The sequence below is a fragment of the Rhamphochromis sp. 'chilingali' genome (assembly GCF_963969265.1).
Source record: "Rhamphochromis sp. 'chilingali' genome assembly, chromosome: 2".
NCBI classification, from domain to species: Eukaryota; Metazoa; Chordata; class Actinopteri; order Cichliformes; family Cichlidae; genus Rhamphochromis; species Rhamphochromis sp. 'chilingali'.
In genome coordinates, this window is record NC_137930.1 from 10,958,156 (window position 1) to 10,976,462 (window position 18,307).

General features: G+C 40.3%; 1 protein-coding gene and 1 long non-coding RNA gene across 2 annotated transcripts in view; one reads left to right on the forward strand and one right to left on the reverse strand.

The window, feature by feature from the left end:
- LOC308392694 (ras-specific guanine nucleotide-releasing factor RalGPS1-like) overlaps positions 1-2,959 on the forward strand; it is a 92,621-nt gene extending 89,662 nt beyond the window's left edge. Inside the window, exon 21 of the mRNA XM_080875882.1 lies at positions 663-2,959. Within this exon, the coding sequence (XP_080732008.1) occupies positions 663-692 (30 nt within the window). The 3' untranslated portion in view covers positions 693-2,959. The remainder of the gene's footprint in view (positions 1-662) is intronic.
- Positions 2,960-13,094: 10,135 nt separating this feature from the next.
- Positions 13,095-18,050, reverse strand: LOC308390634. The gene is made up of 2 exons (XR_013970467.1): positions 17,318-18,050; positions 13,095-14,746 (listed from the first exon to the last, which is right to left on the reverse strand). It is a non-coding gene; the product is annotated as an uncharacterized lncRNA (long non-coding RNA).
- Between the last annotated feature and the right edge of the window lie 257 nt (positions 18,051-18,307).

The following is an 18,307-nucleotide window of genomic DNA, read 5'->3' on the forward strand; positions in this document are numbered from 1 at the left end:
AAAGGAACTGAAACAGCTATACAAATAGGAATGTGGTGTTTGTTAGTTTCAAAGTGTAAGCAAAAAACACATGTTTGCACATATAGATGCACAGAAATGTTTGTATTCAGTCCTTTAGCTGGTCACCTTCAGCACTTCTGGTCTCCAGCCTGTCACTTACTGTGCATTCCTAGTTTTGCCAAATTATTTAAAAAAAATTATTTTAGTGAGTCAAGGTAAACTGAGGAGCATCTACATATTTGCAGTGCTGTTTCTCTAAACTAACTTGTATTACAGAGTGGTATATGTGATGCATACAGTTATTTAGAGTTGCTATGAAAAGAATGTAAATTCAATGCTTCAATTCAAGTTAGTTAACGTCAGTGCTAGCAACTTTCACAAGTTAGTTGTCGGCCATTAGGATTATCAAGGACTCAGAAAATAGCATCATATGAGACATTTTGGCTATTTTGTGAACCGCATTGTAGAGATGGATCTTCCTTACTGTTGACAGTTGAAAGTGACCAATCACAGGGGAAGACACTAAACATTAAAGGACTGTCTGGGTACACAGTCTAGAAATTCTTCATCATATACCACATTCCCTCTTATTCAACCTACTAGTTGCTTGTTGTAATTTTTTCCATTACTTGTGCTAAATATCTGCTCTGTTCTCTCAACAGATACCTGCAAACCTTATGTCATTTGAATGAGAGCAGCCTTTATTGAGCAGGATATTATCGTGCCAAACTGTTGTTTGAGAATTACAGACTGAATAAGGAATTTGATAATGCTGACATCAGCATTAGAGTCAAGAAGAATATGACACTGTCGAAGAAGCTCTGTGATGCTGGATGTGTGACTGTCGTGCCAGTGCACCTGCTTTGATCTTCACCAGAACAAGTCTTATATGATGTCTATAAAAATCCAATCAATGGAAGACTTTTGTGGGGTTGGATTCGTTCCCTAAGTTTCCATGTTCTCTGTTATTTGTTACGCTGCTATAATGTGTGCATGAACACGTTGGTTTTTGGCCCATGTTGGGCTTATAATTGGGTGAAAAGATGCATCAGTGTATAAATGTGGATGACAGTGTTAGATGACTGTTAGATTTAGTTTAGTCTGAGTGTCATCGTCATAAGGAAGTGGAAGGTGGGAAGTGCACATCCCCACTCATAAACTTTTATTCACCAGAAAAAATGTGACATCATCTCAAGGCCTCGTTATTTTAATGAAGGATCAGTACTGTAGCAAAAATGACAGAAGCTGAGTCTTCATTACCTTCAGCCCTGTGACTTACAGTTTGACTGAATCTAATCCAGAATAGAAGATTTGTACATACAAACGCAGGAATTAACCTTAAAGGTTGTTTTATGATTAAGATGCGATGCTCTTGTGGGGATGAAGCCCTGGATCTGTGTTTACCCCTGCTACCTCAGTTGGTAGTCCTTGTGTAAAATGTGCTTGCAAATGTATGTAACAAGATTTACAAACAATTAATATTTTCTACAGAACAAATGAAAAATAGTAAGATACCATGGAAACAATACTGAACAAAGAGGTGATTCCAGTTAATAAGCAGAAGACAGCCAGCTGTTGTCTACACCAGTATGCTGAGGCAGCTAGTTGAGTAAAATTAAAGTGAATTCCAATGAAATACCAATTTTTCATTAATCAAATGTGTGTAAATACTGTATTTATGTAAAAAAAAGAGTTTATTTTTGACAATTGGCTGTAGAAGGGAAAAGGATATGATGGATTGTTGTTGATTCACCAGCTGCTGTGGGATTCTGCTCTTCAGAGACACTGTTGGTAAGCCCACCGTAAAACTTGGATGGACTCCTGTTCTCCAACTGAAGGACATCAGGATAAAACTCCATTAGCAATGGCATTAATTAATGATCTGCATCAAAATCAAAATATTATGTTGATTTTAAATACTAATTCTGTTTTATTGGATGGGACTTGTTTTTTTGTAAATTTTACCAATAACTGAATCAGTGGTCAGAGGTGGCAAAAGTACAGCCGTGTGAGTCAGCGAAGCTAGCCAGCTAGCTGGCTGGCTTAAATGGGTTTTCAAGTGAGAAGAACCATTTACTTTACTTAGGTAGATGTACAAATACTTTTTAGTAAAAAATACTCCAGTAAAAGTTAAAGTACTGATTCAACTTCTTTACTCGAGTGAAAAAGTACAAGCTCCTAAATATATATCCAAAGTAAGAAAAGTAGGTCTTTGAAGGACCTTTCCAAGCACGACTGTTTTGTGCAAAGCTAAATGAACCTCTTTCTACAGTGATATAATAGTGGTATATGGGAATACCAACTTTTTTGACTTTGCATCCACACCTAAACAGAAAAATTAGTACAGTCAGGAGTTAACTTGAAATTTAGCAGGTGGGGGAACGATAAGATCAGTTGCAGTGACTCAACATGGGGAAAAGAATTACAACTCAATAATTTCTATTGTAAGCTATAGTAGATTTTCTTTGTGTACATGCTGTTATCAGCTAACCTGTGTTGAGCTGCTTCGAGGTTTATTGCTGTTTGTGGATTTGCACAACTGAATTCAACAACATGTAACCCAAGTTTTCATGAGTTATCTTGGCTTTCCGTCCCTTACACATACAGTACACTGTTTATATTGTCTTTACTGAGTGAGTTTAAGCATTGTCAGCTTAAATGCAAATTCATCTCTGCTACACTTGCTGTAACCTAACACTGACCATGAACACCACAGCCAGTGTTCCCCTGTGAAAAACAGTGTTTCATCACAGTACAACAAGCTAACCTGTTTATCCTGCATTAAACTGCCAAGTATTTCAATAACACAAAATTAGTATACTTAGTTTGTTTTGCAGGACATTTCACAATATGAAAAACATAACTTCATATCATATACAGGTACAATTTAAATTAAAATGAGGACATACGTTTGCTTTAAATTCCCAGCTTATCAAATGTCACTGAGTAGTCCTCTTCTTTAAATAAATAAATCCTGTTTAAATCCTGTCTGTCTTACATTTGTGTTCATCTTTGAGTGAAGTTTTTGTTCTCCCTGCTAAATACAGCTACTGAGCCATTTGCACACAGACTCACTGTGTAACAAACTGCACACAAACAGTTTGTGTGGTTGGTGATATTGTTAACGTGATATGACACGTTAGAAACATTGCATTTTAAATCACCTGCCTGTTGTTGTTTTTTTTAAGATATACATTTGGCATACTTTTTTTCCCCTCTTTCCTCCCTTTGTATGTGATAAGCAACGATGTTGATATCCCAATAGAATTGTTGATTGATTGATTGCTTGATGTGCGAAGGTGTGTAGTGATGTAAAATAATATCTTACCTCAAATGCGTTACCTCAAAAGTAACAAAGTATATTTGTGTTAAATATTTGTAGAGAGTATAAGTAAAAAGTTGTCAGAAAAATACTCAAGTAGAGTGCAGATACCTGAAAATTATTCTTTAGTGCAATTCTTTCACTTCTGTTAGTAATATGGGAATGACAGAGTTAAAAGAGTTTACCTTTCTTTAAGTCTGCTTAACCAGTGAGCCAAATGAAGTTATGTCAAGCTTCTTCATTATCAGTTTATTAAAGTCTCCTGTGATTATAAGTTCAGCATTATAGCCCATAAAGTGATATGGCAGGTAAAAGACTCCAAGTAAGTTTGCTTGGAAATGTCTTTGACCTTATTGAAGCAACAACATCCTAATCCTAACAATAAAGCATCATTAGGATTTGGCTAAACTAGATTGTATCATGTGCAGGTAGAGCACATGATAGAGCAGGTCACCTACTGATCAGAAGGTTGGTGGTTCGATCCACCAACCCTCCTCCAGTCTGCATTTCAAGTATCCTTGGGCTAGATGCTAACCACAAGTTGCTCTCCAGTGCATCCATGTCCATGGGAGTATGAATGTGTGTGAATGCTTGTGAGAATGGGTGGTACTGGGTGAATGTGGCATGTTGTATACAGCGCTTTGAGTACTCCAGGACAGTAAAAAAAAAGCGCTATATAAGAATCAGTCCATTTACCATTTGCATGTGCAACTACATTAGAAGGTGAAATTATTGGTATGACTAGAATGACAACACTACAAAACAGAGTGAAAAGTAATCATAGAGAGAGAGAGAGAGATCAGCCATGATATATTTTTAAAAAGGGATAACACCTTTTTAAGCCATCTCTTCTAGAAAAAATGAATAATACATAAATAAGAACAGAAGTAATTTAGTAACAAAAAATCCATATGGTAGGAAATCTGAACGCTGGAATCATCCTATTGGCATCCGTTTGTCTCGTGAGACGATGGTGTAGTGCTATGAGTTGGATGTGGACATCCTAGAGTGGCTGTGGAGTCCCACTCTGGAGGGACAGTCTCTTGTACACTGGCTGCAAACAAAGGTGAAGGTGAAAGATGGCGCTGTAGCAGTGTATGAGCTTGCTGTCCTCTTGGGTCTCCTGTCAGCCAGCTTGGTATTTCTGGTGTTCTCTACCCTCTCAACTCCCGCCTTGATAGTACTATAGCTCTTCAGGCCTCTCGATAATCTGCTAGCTTTCCCAGGTAGGTGTAGGTTGATATCTGTGAGCTTCATGTCACATTTGCAGACACCTTTGAAGCGGAGTTTGGATTGGCCGACAGGGTGTGAGTCTTCGCACCGTACATTCAGTGTCAACGTACATTCACCGTACAGATTGTCCTTGGAGATGCGACCCGCGTGTGTGGAGAACATGGCCCAACCATCTAAGTTGTCTCTAATTGAGCAGTGCAGGAAGGCTTACTACTGACTTGCTGTACTACTTTGGTGTTTGGTACTGTGTCCTGCCACTCGATGCACAGAACACATCTAAGACAAAGAAGGTGGAAGGTGTTCAGCCTTCTCTTCTAGTTGGCATTAATGGTCCAGTACTCACTGCCGGAGAGTAGTGTGTCAAGTACACAAGCTTGATAGATGATCTGATATCGTGCCCGGTGTTCTCAGTCAGCTCGCCACTGAGCAAAGTCTTGGGGCATAGACAGAAGGTTAATGGTGCCTGATGATACTGGAACACAGAGAATGAGGATTTGCTCTGTTCCACCGGTTTGTGTTTCAATGGCTGCAGTAAGCTAGATTTTCACAGCAAAGTTGAAACCATGCTGTCTGGGGACATCCTGTGACAGACCCTGGCAGAAGAAGGTCTAATTGGACTCTCTGATGTCAGCTAAGCATGTCTCCTGTAAGCAAGCCATGTAAGCATTTAGTCTTGCAGATGCTTGTCAATGATTATAGTTTTGCAAGCATTATTGATCTGCTGGAGATTGTTGGTGAGTCCAGGCCACATGGTCCGCACTTTCCTGCTTGTGAAGAGCTGAAGTTTTCACATTCTTAATTCTATTGTTTTTTCCTAGTGCAACATTACAGCTTCCTTGTCATGGTCAATGACCTCTAAGCCTAACGCACCCAGGGGAGCAGGCAAGCTGTGGCGAGACGATACCTAGCTTGTGGCAGGTGGCAGCTGTCCAGTGAGAAACAATGGTCTCTCCCACCATCGGAAATGGTCCCATGCACTCCTTTCCTATGCCAATCAGACTAAGCTTTTTACTGATAACTGCCACTTCCCCCTTGTTTTACCATTGTCGCAAGACAACAGTGTGCTCTCCAGGGCACTATGAGCCTGAGTGAGATATATGGAGACCTTGAGCTGCCTTGACTTCAAGGTCCTTCCCTTGGCATTGCCATTGGCAGGATCAAAGGGAAATGTTAGACGAATACAGTTTAGTACAATCAGTTGCTGGAGAGTGACAGTGAATAGACATAGGCAAAACATACTTTCCATGAATTATACACACCCTGTTTGTATCATCATCAGTCATTAGAGTCATTTTTAGCCATTTGAAGTTGCTGAATGTTGTTGAATTTTTTGTTGCACCTAATTGCCACTTCCTTTGTGGGCATAGCTATCCCCCACCTGCCAAATCTTTAACTCCTAATTTTATAGTGAATAATTTGGCATTTGTTTCGGTTGACATTGACATATTCACAACTTCAGCTCATTGGAGATACTTCTGTATTCGAGTAACTGTATGCAAAAAATAAAAGAAGGAAATAATACAAAAATGTCATTAATATGGTTTGTGGTAATTTGGAAACACTATGAAGCTTAAAATCCATGTTAGTTCTATAGTTTTGTTAGTCCATTTTGATTGGCCCATGAATAGGCAGTACATTGTGTAGACATCAGAATGAATTGTAGCATTTTTTGGCACATGAAGAATAGTCTCCCTGCCCATTTCAATATACAACCTTTCCACTAAAACCAAAGACCTTATATGCTGGTTACATTTATTGTAAGGTGGATGTAGCTTCTTGATCTGATAAAGGCAGTCAGTGCAGACGTGCCTTAAACATGCATTTTTCTAATGGTCAGAAGTGGGCAGTGACTCATTTTGCAAAAAGCCCTGCAATTGTATAGAAGACCATGGGAAAACAGCCCTTGGCTTCAGCATGTTTATTTTGAAATTGTGTTCCAGTGAGTGTTAGGAATTAATATAAACCAGAGTATGCTCATTGACTAACTATTATAAATTACAGTTTGTACTGTACCCCTGTTTCACAATCAGATCTACCCCCACAAGCATGACATACCAGTTTCCAAAAGCTATACTGGTAAAGGTGAAAACACCTGGAGCTTCAAAGCATGTCTTAACCAATGGGTAATGCCAAGGTGGTTATGTCCATCTTTGTATATACAGTCCATTGCTAGTTATATCCTGATATTTGCTATACTTATGTAAACTTTATATATTTATATATTTCTTCTTCTTTTTTAAAGAAACACTCATTTAAAGGTGTACCAAGAAAGCACTTCAGAACGTAATGAGAAAAACATGATGATGGATATCTATACTGAGATGGACTGGGTAATTGTTAGGAATGAAATAAAATGATCCGGCAGGCTAGTCTATTTCACCAAAATTTCATTGCAGCAACTCAAAATGGCAGTCAGTACTTTGCATGGCCTATCTGCTTCTATGTATGCCTGAAAACATAATGTCATGCTCCTCATGAGATAGCACAAAGTGTCCTGGAAGATCTCATTCCAGATCTGGACCAGGGCATCACTGAGCTCCTGGGCAGTCTCAGATGCAACCTAACAGCGTTGGATGGATTGAAACATAAGGTCCCAGAGGTGTTCTATTAACTTTAGGTCAGCCAAACATGGGGCAAGTCAGTGGTATCAGTTCCTTCATCCTTCAGGAACTGCCGGCATATTCTCGCCAGACGTGCTGTGAACCAGGAGGAAGCCGGGACTCACTGCACCTGTGTAGCGCCTGACAATAGGTCCAAGGATTTCATCCCGATACCCAATAGCAGTCAGAATGCCATTGTATAGCCTGTGGAGGTCTACGCGTTACACCATAAATATGTCTTCCCAGACCATCACTGACCCACAACCAAAACCAGTTAGGTTGAGTAATATTACAGGCAGTATAAAGTTCTCCATGGCTTCTCCAGGCCCTTTCACATCTCTCATATGTGCTCAGGGTGAACATGCTCTCATCTGTAAAAAGCACAGGGCACCAATGCTAATCAAACTCCACGGTGCCAGGCAGTGAGCACAGGGCCAACTAGAACACACTAGACCTGGGCCACCATTGTGAAGTCTGTTTCTGATTGATTGGTCAGAGAAATTCACACCAGTGGCCTGCTCGAGGTCATTTTATAGGGCTCTGGCAGTGCTCATCCTGCTCCTCCATGCACAAAGGATACCCATCAGCAGGATTGGCCCTCTATGGCCCTCTGCTATACATATATATATACACACATATATACACACATATATATATATATATATACACACATATATACACACATATATATATATATATATACACATATATACACACACACACACACACACACACACACACACACACACACACATACATACATATATATATATATATATATATATATATATATATATATATATTAGAGATGGACCGATCCGATATTACGTATCGGTCCGATACTGACCTAAATTACTGGATCGGATATCGGAGAAAAATAAAAAAATGTAATCCGATCCATTAAATATCACGAAAGCACCTCACAAAACTTGCAACACGCCGTAACTCACCTCAGAACGTTAGCACATCGGAGCAGTATGCATCACGTGATAGAGCGGCTGTGGCATGCGGGACCTGTCGGTGGTCTGGATAGCATGTGGAGCTTCGCTAGCAACCCGGCATTTCATCTCCGACAAAGTTATCGCGAGAGAAGTAAAGCAAGTGTGTAAGTCCATCTCTGAATGTTTGTAAAGCATTCCTGCATTAAGCTTAACAAGCGACTGCCTCTCCTGCTGCTACTTCAATCATGAAACTGCTTAACGATCAGCTGATCGGCTTTTCTGTCGCGAGTCCGTGTCTCTAGTTTGCTTTTGGCCCACTTTGCACCAGAAAGAGGAAACCAGCGGCTGAACAACAGCAGCACGTTTAAGCTTGATCAGCTATTGTTAGAATGTATTTAATATTACTTTCTACTCGAGGATCTTTTTCTACGTAGCTGACGCTGGTAACTGTGCAGGGGCGGATCTAGCAAAGTTTAGCCAGGGGGGCCAATAGGGCATTAACAGGGAAAAGGGGGCACAAAGACATACTTTTCTTTCTTATTCTCATTTAAAATGTCTAGCTTTTAATAAATAATTATCTGACACCCAAAGTTTTAATTTGATGTAAAATGAATAGAAGTCAATTACTGTATATAGTAACTGTTAAGTTTAATATACCCTAGTAAGCTATAGTACTTTTTCCTTTGGGAAGGTACCATCTGTGCAGTCTGCAATTTTGTTGAAGAAAGATGTTGAATCTATTTAATATTTCTTGAAAAATAATTGATTTCTGTGCATTTTTTTCACACTGCATCAAATTAAGGTTGATTACGTCGATTAAGCATCATGAGGTGGAGCGTGAGGGGTGGTTCCCTATTTTTTATTTATTTATTTTTGTTGTTGCTGGGAGTTGGAACCCTATTAGTTAGGTTGCTTAATATTTATGCTAAGTACTCTTTAAAATACCAGAATAGGGAGGATGGTGTAGGTCTAAGTTTATTAGATTGATCAGTATTGCTGAACTATGAAATATTTTTTTTTGCATACAGGTATAACAGAATAGCTTTAGTGTAGTTGTTGTTTTAAACTTGAGTATGAACTTATACAAAATGCAGCAAGATATTTAAAAAACAGTTTTGTTGATTAAAAAACACTATATCGGATTCATATCGGTATCGGCAGATATCCAAATTTATGATATCGGTATCGGACATAAAAAAGTCTCTTTTTAAAACTTGTTTTATTAGTTTTAATCTTTTAACTTTATGCATCAAGCAAAAATGTAATTATGTGCAACATTCTCTGACTGGAAGAAATTTGTTTAATATTGTTGAAATCTCCCAATTCTTTGAATCTTTGGGCTGAAGGAAGGACAATACTCGGTGTATAAATGCTCAATCAACAATCATTTATTTCCATACAATTCAACAATAAGAGCATTACAACGTCCGGACGGGAGAGATGCTACCAGAGGGTCAGGCACATGTCTCAAAATGGTGACGGGTTGCTCAGCTTTTTATAGTCTCTAGTGGCCCCCAGCTAGTCGTAAAAGCCAAAACATCACATTTTTTCTCTGTTACAGCGCCTAAGTTATGACCTCGGCAGTTGTTTCTCTGCTTTCTGTAAGGTGGGGGTGTGGAATGTGGTCTATCTATCTCCCCTGTCTTTAGACACAGAGTCTCCTGCTTACAACCTTCTCTTCATGATTCAACACTTAAGCATGTCAAGAAAACAGTGTAACACATTCCCAGCAGATCAAGGATACAGAGTGATGCACACTTATCTAATGAACTAATATGTGAATATGTTCTGTTAACTCAAAAGTATAATGAGAACTAAACTACATACAGCTCACACACTCTATATTAAAGGGTATAATGTGATCTACAGCAGTATTCTAATTCAACTACTTTGATTACATATATAAGGTAACATATAATAACAGAATAATCTAATAATTCCCCCTTTTGATCTCTGAAAGAGATCACTTACAACATGCACTCCAGGGTCGCAAGGTCCAAGTTTTCTTGATCCTGAGGCCCTCTGTCCCCCTTTAACGGGTGGACCATATGTGGGATGACCTCTGTGTTCACGCAGTTCAGATGCAAGCAAAGTTAGATTTACAACCATAACAGCAGTTACAGATGACTCTCCCATCACTCCCCAGTTCTCCCACAGCTTTATTTTGGTGCTCCAGTTTTCCACTCCCATTTTAATGCCCCCTTATACCTTTCAAATGTACTTAGACTAGAACCTCTGTCTAAGGAGCTTTTAACCTTTATTTTTATTGCTGCAGCTACCAGTGTCTTCCAGTTTGGGTGATTCTCAGCTTCTTTCTTCGACCTCCGGGGTTAGACCACCCTTTAGTCATTGCACAGTTCTGGGGATTATTCTGCCCCGATTTCAAACAAGGATCTGTGTGTTTTGGGTTCACCGGCGTGTCCCCCTTTTTGCCAAGAGCCTCTCGAACCTCGTTGGTCTGGTGTTCCTGGTTTTCGCCAACCCCTTCATGGTTATTGCTGTGTTTGTGGGATCCATCTTCTCCAGGAGCCCAAACGTCATGACACTTGACCCCAGTTGCTGTCTCGGCAGTCCCTACATCTGTCCCTGCTGTGAAGGGTCCTCACATCTCCGGGTCCCCGTCTGGTGTCTGTTCCTTTCTCTGCAAGAGACAGAAAACCAAAACACCTCTCTCCCTAGCCTTGATAATCTAATATTGTTATCCATTGTTCTTCTAATGATTCAAATTTGGTTTAAAATATTATGTTCAGGACTTATTCTAATCATAATCTATGTGTGTGTAAAAGAAATCAAAAATTAGTGAACCCTTTCTAAGTCTAACACATTATAAGCTTAAGTTTTACCATAGCTAATTTATTAAACACAAAAATAAACTCATAGAAATTTTCGTATCACCATTGTTTGATGTTCAAACTCAACTTCCACTTCCCCCTTTTTGACACACTCCCATGTGTCAATTCATTGGAGCTAGACAATTAAAAGAGAAGGTTGGTGACATCATATCTCAGAAAGTATCAGAAATTCTTCTCTCGAGTACCGTTGCTCCAGCCTTGTCATCCCTGAGGATCTTCGATCCCGAAAATGTCCCTTCTCCTCATGTAATAAAGTCTGTCATCCTTCCATGCCCTGGTAACTGGTCCATCCAGAGCTGTAACATTTTGAAATGTACATACAACAAGCCAAACCACACCTTGGTCACACCAACCCTTTTCTGCCCTGAAGATGTCCAACACCATCTTAGTCTGGACCAGGGTTGTAATAGTTTTGCAATTTTCATCAGTTTTAATCAGTTTTTTACCAATTGTTTGCTAGTTTAGTTTAGTTTTTATTTTCTGAAAATCCTTAGTTTCAATTTAGTTTTGTTTGTGTTTTGCAAAAATTAAGTGTAACAAAATCCCAGTTCCATCATATCAGTCATGCTCTTCTGGTTATCCTTGGGTGTTGAGACTAATAACTATTAACTCTTGCCGCACCGAGTGGTCCTAATTTTGGTTCAAGTGAATTGATAATCTTTTGAAGGCGATTGTTTCACACCTTTATTTAGATGTCCCAGTCCTGTTATCTCGGGATACATCACGCTGCCTTATCTGGGGTTAGCTGTTTTCTGGGGATGCGGGTTGAGTGGGTGAGCTCTTCAAGGAGGGGGAGTGTGCTCCCCCTGATGAGGTCTTCTAGGTAAGCTAGGTTAACCTTCTTGTGTGGGCTTTTCAAGTGCACTTTAAGGTTAGTGGGACTTTTAGTTTTATAAATGTCCCTCATGACCCCCTGATGACCCAGTATTTCATTTTTGCACACTGTAGTACACATTTTAGTTTTTGCTTGTAGCTCGCATACTCTACTTGCCACTCCTCTAATTCCTGATGTTTCTTAGAGAGGGCAACAGTACCTTTAAAATTATATCACATGTGTGGGGGTGTGGCCTTGCCAATTGTTTTGCCCACCTTTTCAAAATGGCTGGCGTGCCCACAAGCACATTTCATGGAAAAAGAAAGGTAATCTTGATATTTACATTTAAAATGTTTTGTTAAACTCAGATTTTTATTTTATTCTTTTTGCAAGTACCCCTCCTCGGTGGCGAGAAACTGTTGGTGTGGTCAAGTGGGTGCTCTAGAAACAAACGCTCAGGACAGAACAGTTATCAGTCATGTACTTCCTACAAATTTTGCATATGTTTTATTTCATATTGATCCTCTGAGTGTAATGGTACATTTTAATTTGAATTTATCCAAACTAAACACAATATTTTCTTTATTTACTTTGCTCTTGTTCTTTTGCAGTACCACATCCTATCAAATGTCCCTGTCGATTATATTCTACATTTAATAACTTACTATTTCAAGTGAGAACCTAAATCATGTGGACCAATGTTTATTATTGCATATCTCTATTCTGAATGTGGCCAGTCATTCATAGGTATTGTTCAATTTTGGCGATTTTCCTCTATAAAATTTAATTGACTTTTTACAGTGGCCTGCTGTGGTTAATAGTAACATATTCCAGTCATGAGTGGTATCAAAAGTCTTCTCCACTGTAGCATTTGGCATTCCCAATAATATAACATGATACCTTAATCAAAACACAGTTAATATAGCACAGTTTTCTCAATGCAAACATCAGTAACTCAAAATCAGCAACCACAGTGTTAAGTCTGCAGTTCATACTTATGTGAAGCTAGAGTCTCCTCCTCCAGTCTCTCTTATCCTCCTGCTCCTGAAAAAACAAAACAAAACAAAGCGAAGCATCCACCCTTCTCTTGTCGGCTGGGTGAATTGTTTATGAATTGTTTATTGGCATTTACTAATCCTAAAGTGGGTGCAGTCATTGTCTCAGTATCAAGTCAGTCAAAACTTTTAGTCGTCAGTCCATCACAGTCCATTCGCATGCATACCTCCATACACATTCATACCAGATGTTGCTGATAATGGAGTCTCCCGCGCAACCTATTCGAGCCTCCATCACCAGCAAGATGACGTCATCATTTTAAAGGAAAACAATTCCTTGTTGTTTTTTGGGCCGGATTGACTCGGTGCAATCCTTTTAGATCAGTGTTCCCTATAAGTGAATTTCTCCCAAGCCAATTACAATCATGGAGAAGCACACTTTGCAACTGTTTACAGTAATAATATTTTATAGCGCTTTAAATTTCAATCTTTCAGGCCTTGTTTAAAGAGCTGATTGTTAAATCATGAACTCACAAAATATCAACATATCACCACCGGTGGATCACACCTCTCAGATGTTTTTTCTCCAGTGCACTGTAACAAAAACGAAAACAGACATAACCAACAAAATACTACTAAAATAACACAAACTAGGGCCCGTTGCAGACATGTCCAAGCATAAAACTATCCCTCTCTCGCTTACGAGAAAGAACACAAGCCAAAGCTCACTGATAAAATCAAGCTAGCGCTAAACAAAACCAAACAATCAACCAGAAATTCACAGGAACATTTTGCTTCCTGCCGGGACAATATTGTGTGGGAATGAGAACCTCAGGTGCCGTAACACCTTTTGTTCCTCCTTGAATTAAAACTCAATCACAGAAAATGCCGTACTCCGACCTAAAACTTACACTATTAATTCATCATTTTCACTCTGTGCCACTGTTCCTCATCAGGGCTGTGTGAAGCACAGCAAAGAATTCAGTCAAGGCCTTGAGCCATAAACAGACATCACGCACAGACATTGTTTTCATAACCAAACTTTTTTAGACCTTATTCCTAAAATCTACATAAATGCCCTCTGGGTGACATATAACACATTCTAAGTATTTAATGGTAATCAATGGCTCCTCATAAAAATTATGCATTGGGATGTTTGTGTGCAGCATTTTGCATATCAGCATAAGCAAAGCATTCTTCATTGCATCAGCGTGTATGTGTGTGTGCGTGTGGATCACTCTTCATTGCACAAGCGTGTGCATGTGTATGTGTGTGCATCACTTCTCAGTGAGTCAACATTCCCGTGTGTGTGTGTGTGTGTGTGTGTGTGTGTGTGTGTGTGTGTGTGTGTGTGTGTGTGTGTGTGTGTGTGTTCATCACTTTCCTGTTCTGGTGTTCTGGGTAAACCACGGCCTGAAGCATGCCCTGGGGTCCTGCCCCCCCTCCTTTTCAGTTTGTTTGCGACCATTGGTGCTGCTGCTGCTCAAAATTCAGTCCGTCCTGGTTCTGACCCCAATTGGGGCAGTCCTTTCTCCAGGGTCGATGTTCACCGCAGGTGAAACCTGCATCTTCTTCTGTGTTTTTGTCCATTCTGAGGTGCCTTCTGTCCTCAGTTACTCCTCCTGTCTCGGTCACGCCCTTTTTCGCCACCCGATCACCCGTGTTGGTCCATCACTGTCCTGCACAGTGTGAATGCAAAGTTATCAAGGTCAGCATTCTTTCGCTCGGCCTTACTTTTCATTCGGGCTTGGCGGGCGTCTCGTCACAGCTCTGTCAGCTGACGCAGTCTGGGAATTTTTCCCCCGTGTAGTGAAACGGGCCTTAGGTTTAGTGCTCTCCGTCTCGGCTGCATGAGATCACATTCCTGCAGGTCTGTTGACATTCTCAGGTCGTTGTTGTGGGTCCAGCTGTTGCAGCATTTGGTCAGTGTCACGTATGGGGGAGAGCAGGAGTCCAGTCAGCCTCGGCTTTCAGGGCCGGCAAAGCAGCCTGTAATTAAATATGTATAGAAAAACAAAAACAAAACAAAACAAAAACAAACAAAAAACAAAAACAAACGAACAGGAAAATGTTGTTGTGTTGGCTGTGTTATTCAGAGGGGAGACAATGGGGCCAGGCCCTGTGTCAGCCTTCTCTCCCCCTTTTTTTGTTTTTTGTCTCCCGATATAATCAACTCCTAACCCACCAAGTTGACAGGACAACACAGGTATATGTTAAAATTCTTAAGATCATGTTTAAAAGCCCAAAAAGGAACTTTCTTTCATTCAGTAATCACTTTTATTAATCAATCAACAGAAAACATGTCACAATTTGAATCTTTTAACCACTAAATTTGTTGTGTCTTGCCTGGTTGGTTAGACCAGTGTTCCTTTTTTTTTTTTTTTTTAGTTAAATTGTTGTCCTGCAACCCAGAGGGTTTCTTTGTCAGTAATGTATAGACTTCATCATTTAAGTATGTTAATTTTTCTTTAACCTTGCTGGAAAATCTTCACGTGTTCATGAGTGTAAGCTGTTTCTTCATTGCGTGTATGTGCATTTGTATAAAAGCAGGTTAATTTTATCTTTTCTCAAACTAGGCGTTACCTTAAAAGGAGCCTTTCTCTCAGATTTCTCTGCTTGTGTGTGTTTTTGTTTCACCTTTTTGTTGTGATGCTCCGGACGCCTTCCCAACCTCCACAAGTCCGTTGGCCCCAATTTTATGTGTTAAAACTTCTCTTAATTTCTCCTCTAATTCTCTCCTCGCTGCTGTCTTTTTCACAGCTGCTGATTCGTGCTGGGTGTGGTTCCCATTACCTATAATTTTGCTTCGGCCGCTGTGCTTGTGGGGGCAGTTGGTCCAGGTCCGCAGCTTCCTGTATTAACACACTAAGAGATTTATTTTAATTTCATTTTCATCACTTTTAAACCGATAAGCAGGCAACACGCCTACCTTGACAGCGTAAACTGTACGCCAGTCTCCCAACACATTCCTCTCTCTACTCCTCCATAATTCTCCACTGCACACCTCTTACTATCTCTCCTTTTTATTTTTATTACACCACAGAGTAATACACCCAATTATGCCCGTCTATCTCTATGTGGCTCCAAATTCCCTCTTTATTTTAATTTCACACTCGTCAGGGGACAGGCACACAACAATTTCAACCACTGAAACGAGGAATTCAACCTTTTTATATTTCTTTACTAATCTAGACTCAACGTTTGTTCGCAAAATGTGTCTTGTTCTAGTCCGGAAATAAATGTGAACCCGTGATTACACGGCCGTTCCAGTGTTATTTCCGTGGCTATGCGGGGGCCCTCACCTCCCCAAGTCACCACCTCAGCACCCGGACGACGCCGGTCCTGGCCACGCGTCCACGGACAGGAGGGTCGCCACTCCTAGGGCAAAGTTCCACAGGTACACTAGGCATCAACCTTTGATCCTAAAATGTGTATTTGCTCTAATGTCCTCCTAATCAAACACATCAACCGTCACTGTCACTGTGTTCACGCTTCACACTTCACACAAAAAACACACTCAGAGCGCGCCTCACTCACACTCTCACTCAGTGCGCGCTTTACCCACAAGACAGCACCCAGAGCGCGCCTCGCAGCTTCACACACACACTCTCTCACCCAGAGCGCACTTTCACACTCACCCACAACACTTTTCCTCAGCGGGAATTTTACACAGAAACCTCTGAGCTCAACTATTAGATCTTCTTAAAGCACACTGCACCATAGACCAAAATACCCCTTTCTCTGCGCTTATGACCGCCACCACGGGGCAAAGTCGCATCATAAAAGTGATGCTTGCATCCCCGAAGTTATACCTGACATCATAAACCAGGTCTATGTACTAAATTTTTACTTTGTATTATGACCGCAGCCCTTTATACTCGACTGACGCCACAAACCACCGTCAAAACCTCTATCAAATGTACTAAAACTAGCACCAACCACTACTGCACTTCACGGCCGCACCACCGGAACACGCCGTATCATAAACCAAACCTACGGACGTGTTTCGCTCTCGCGTTGCCAGCGTTCAACTGCACCGTGAAGCCAGCATCTGCTTTTCCTTAAATCAACTTCTATTTCATAGCCGGCAAAAGCCAGGACGTCACTGACACCATAAACAAAATAAACAAACCTCGACTTCAATGTACTGGACTAATGGCCGCGTCTTCAGAATAAATTCTAATGTATTATTGCTACAGAAGCCAGTATTAGACAAAATTAAATGTGGAAGGTAAAGTGGCTGCAACTAGTCCAACGTAGTATGTTATTAGTATCTCAGTAGAAGCAGATTACTGCAACTAGTCCAACGTAGTATGTTATTAGTATCTCGGTAGAAGCAGTTTACTGCAACTAGTCCAACGTAGTATGTTATTAGTATCTCGGTAGAAGCAGTTTATTTAACACACTGGAATTCAGCCTCAACTTATGTTGTTAGTATCTTGCGCCAAAAACCAGACACCGACAAATTTACTGTGAAAATACGTGTGACTCAGCGAACAGATTAATTTGGAAAGCCCAATATGCACATTTGGTATTTATAATACAACAGGCTGTGCTTACCTTTTTATTTTTGGACCGGTCCTCTGTTCACCTCGCCTCACGATCTCACCAAAGGTCAAATCTGCACCTCCTCAGCACACCAAAGATCCGGGTCACACGGCACCAAGTTGTTGAAATCTCCCAATTCTTTGAATCTTTGGGCTGAAGGAGGGACAATACTCGGTGTATCAATGCTCAATCAACAATCATTTATTTCCATACAATTCAACAATAAGAGCATTACAACGTCCGGACGGGAGAGATGCTACCAGAGGGTCAGGCACATGTCTCAAAATGGTGACGGGTTGCTCAGCTTTTTATAGTCTCTAGTGGCCCCCAGCTAGTCGTAAAAGCCAAAACATCACATTTTTTCTCTGTTACAGCGCCTAAGTTATGACCTCGGCAGTTGTTTCTCTGCTTTCTGTAAGGTGGGGGTGTGGAATGTGGTCTATCTATCTCCCCTGTCTTTAGACACAGAGTCTCCTGCTTACAACCTTCTCTTCATGATTCAACACTTAAGCATGTCAAGAAAACAGTGTAACACATTCCCAGCAGATCAAGGATACAGAGTGATGCACATTTATCTAATGAACTAATATGTGAATATGTTCTGTTAACTCAAAAGTATAATGAGAACTAAACTACATACAGCTCACACACTCTATATTAAAGGGTATAATGTGATCTACAGCAGTATTCTAATTCAACTACTTTGATTACATATATAAGGTAACATATAATAACAGAATAATCTAATAATATTTAAACCTATTTTCTGCACATTCCAGAACATAAAATAAAATAAAAATGTGTGTTTACACTCACTCTTTCAAATAGATGCAAGTAAAACACAGCAGAAAATAAATAACATCAAAGACTAGCGGTCCTTTGGCTCTATTTTCACCTGTAAAGCAGGAGTGTGGTAGGCGGAGGTTTACCCTGGTGCAGGTGTGCTGCGGTCAGTTGAAGAATCTGCGAGTTTCTCTGTGAATTTCCCATTACGTTGTAGCG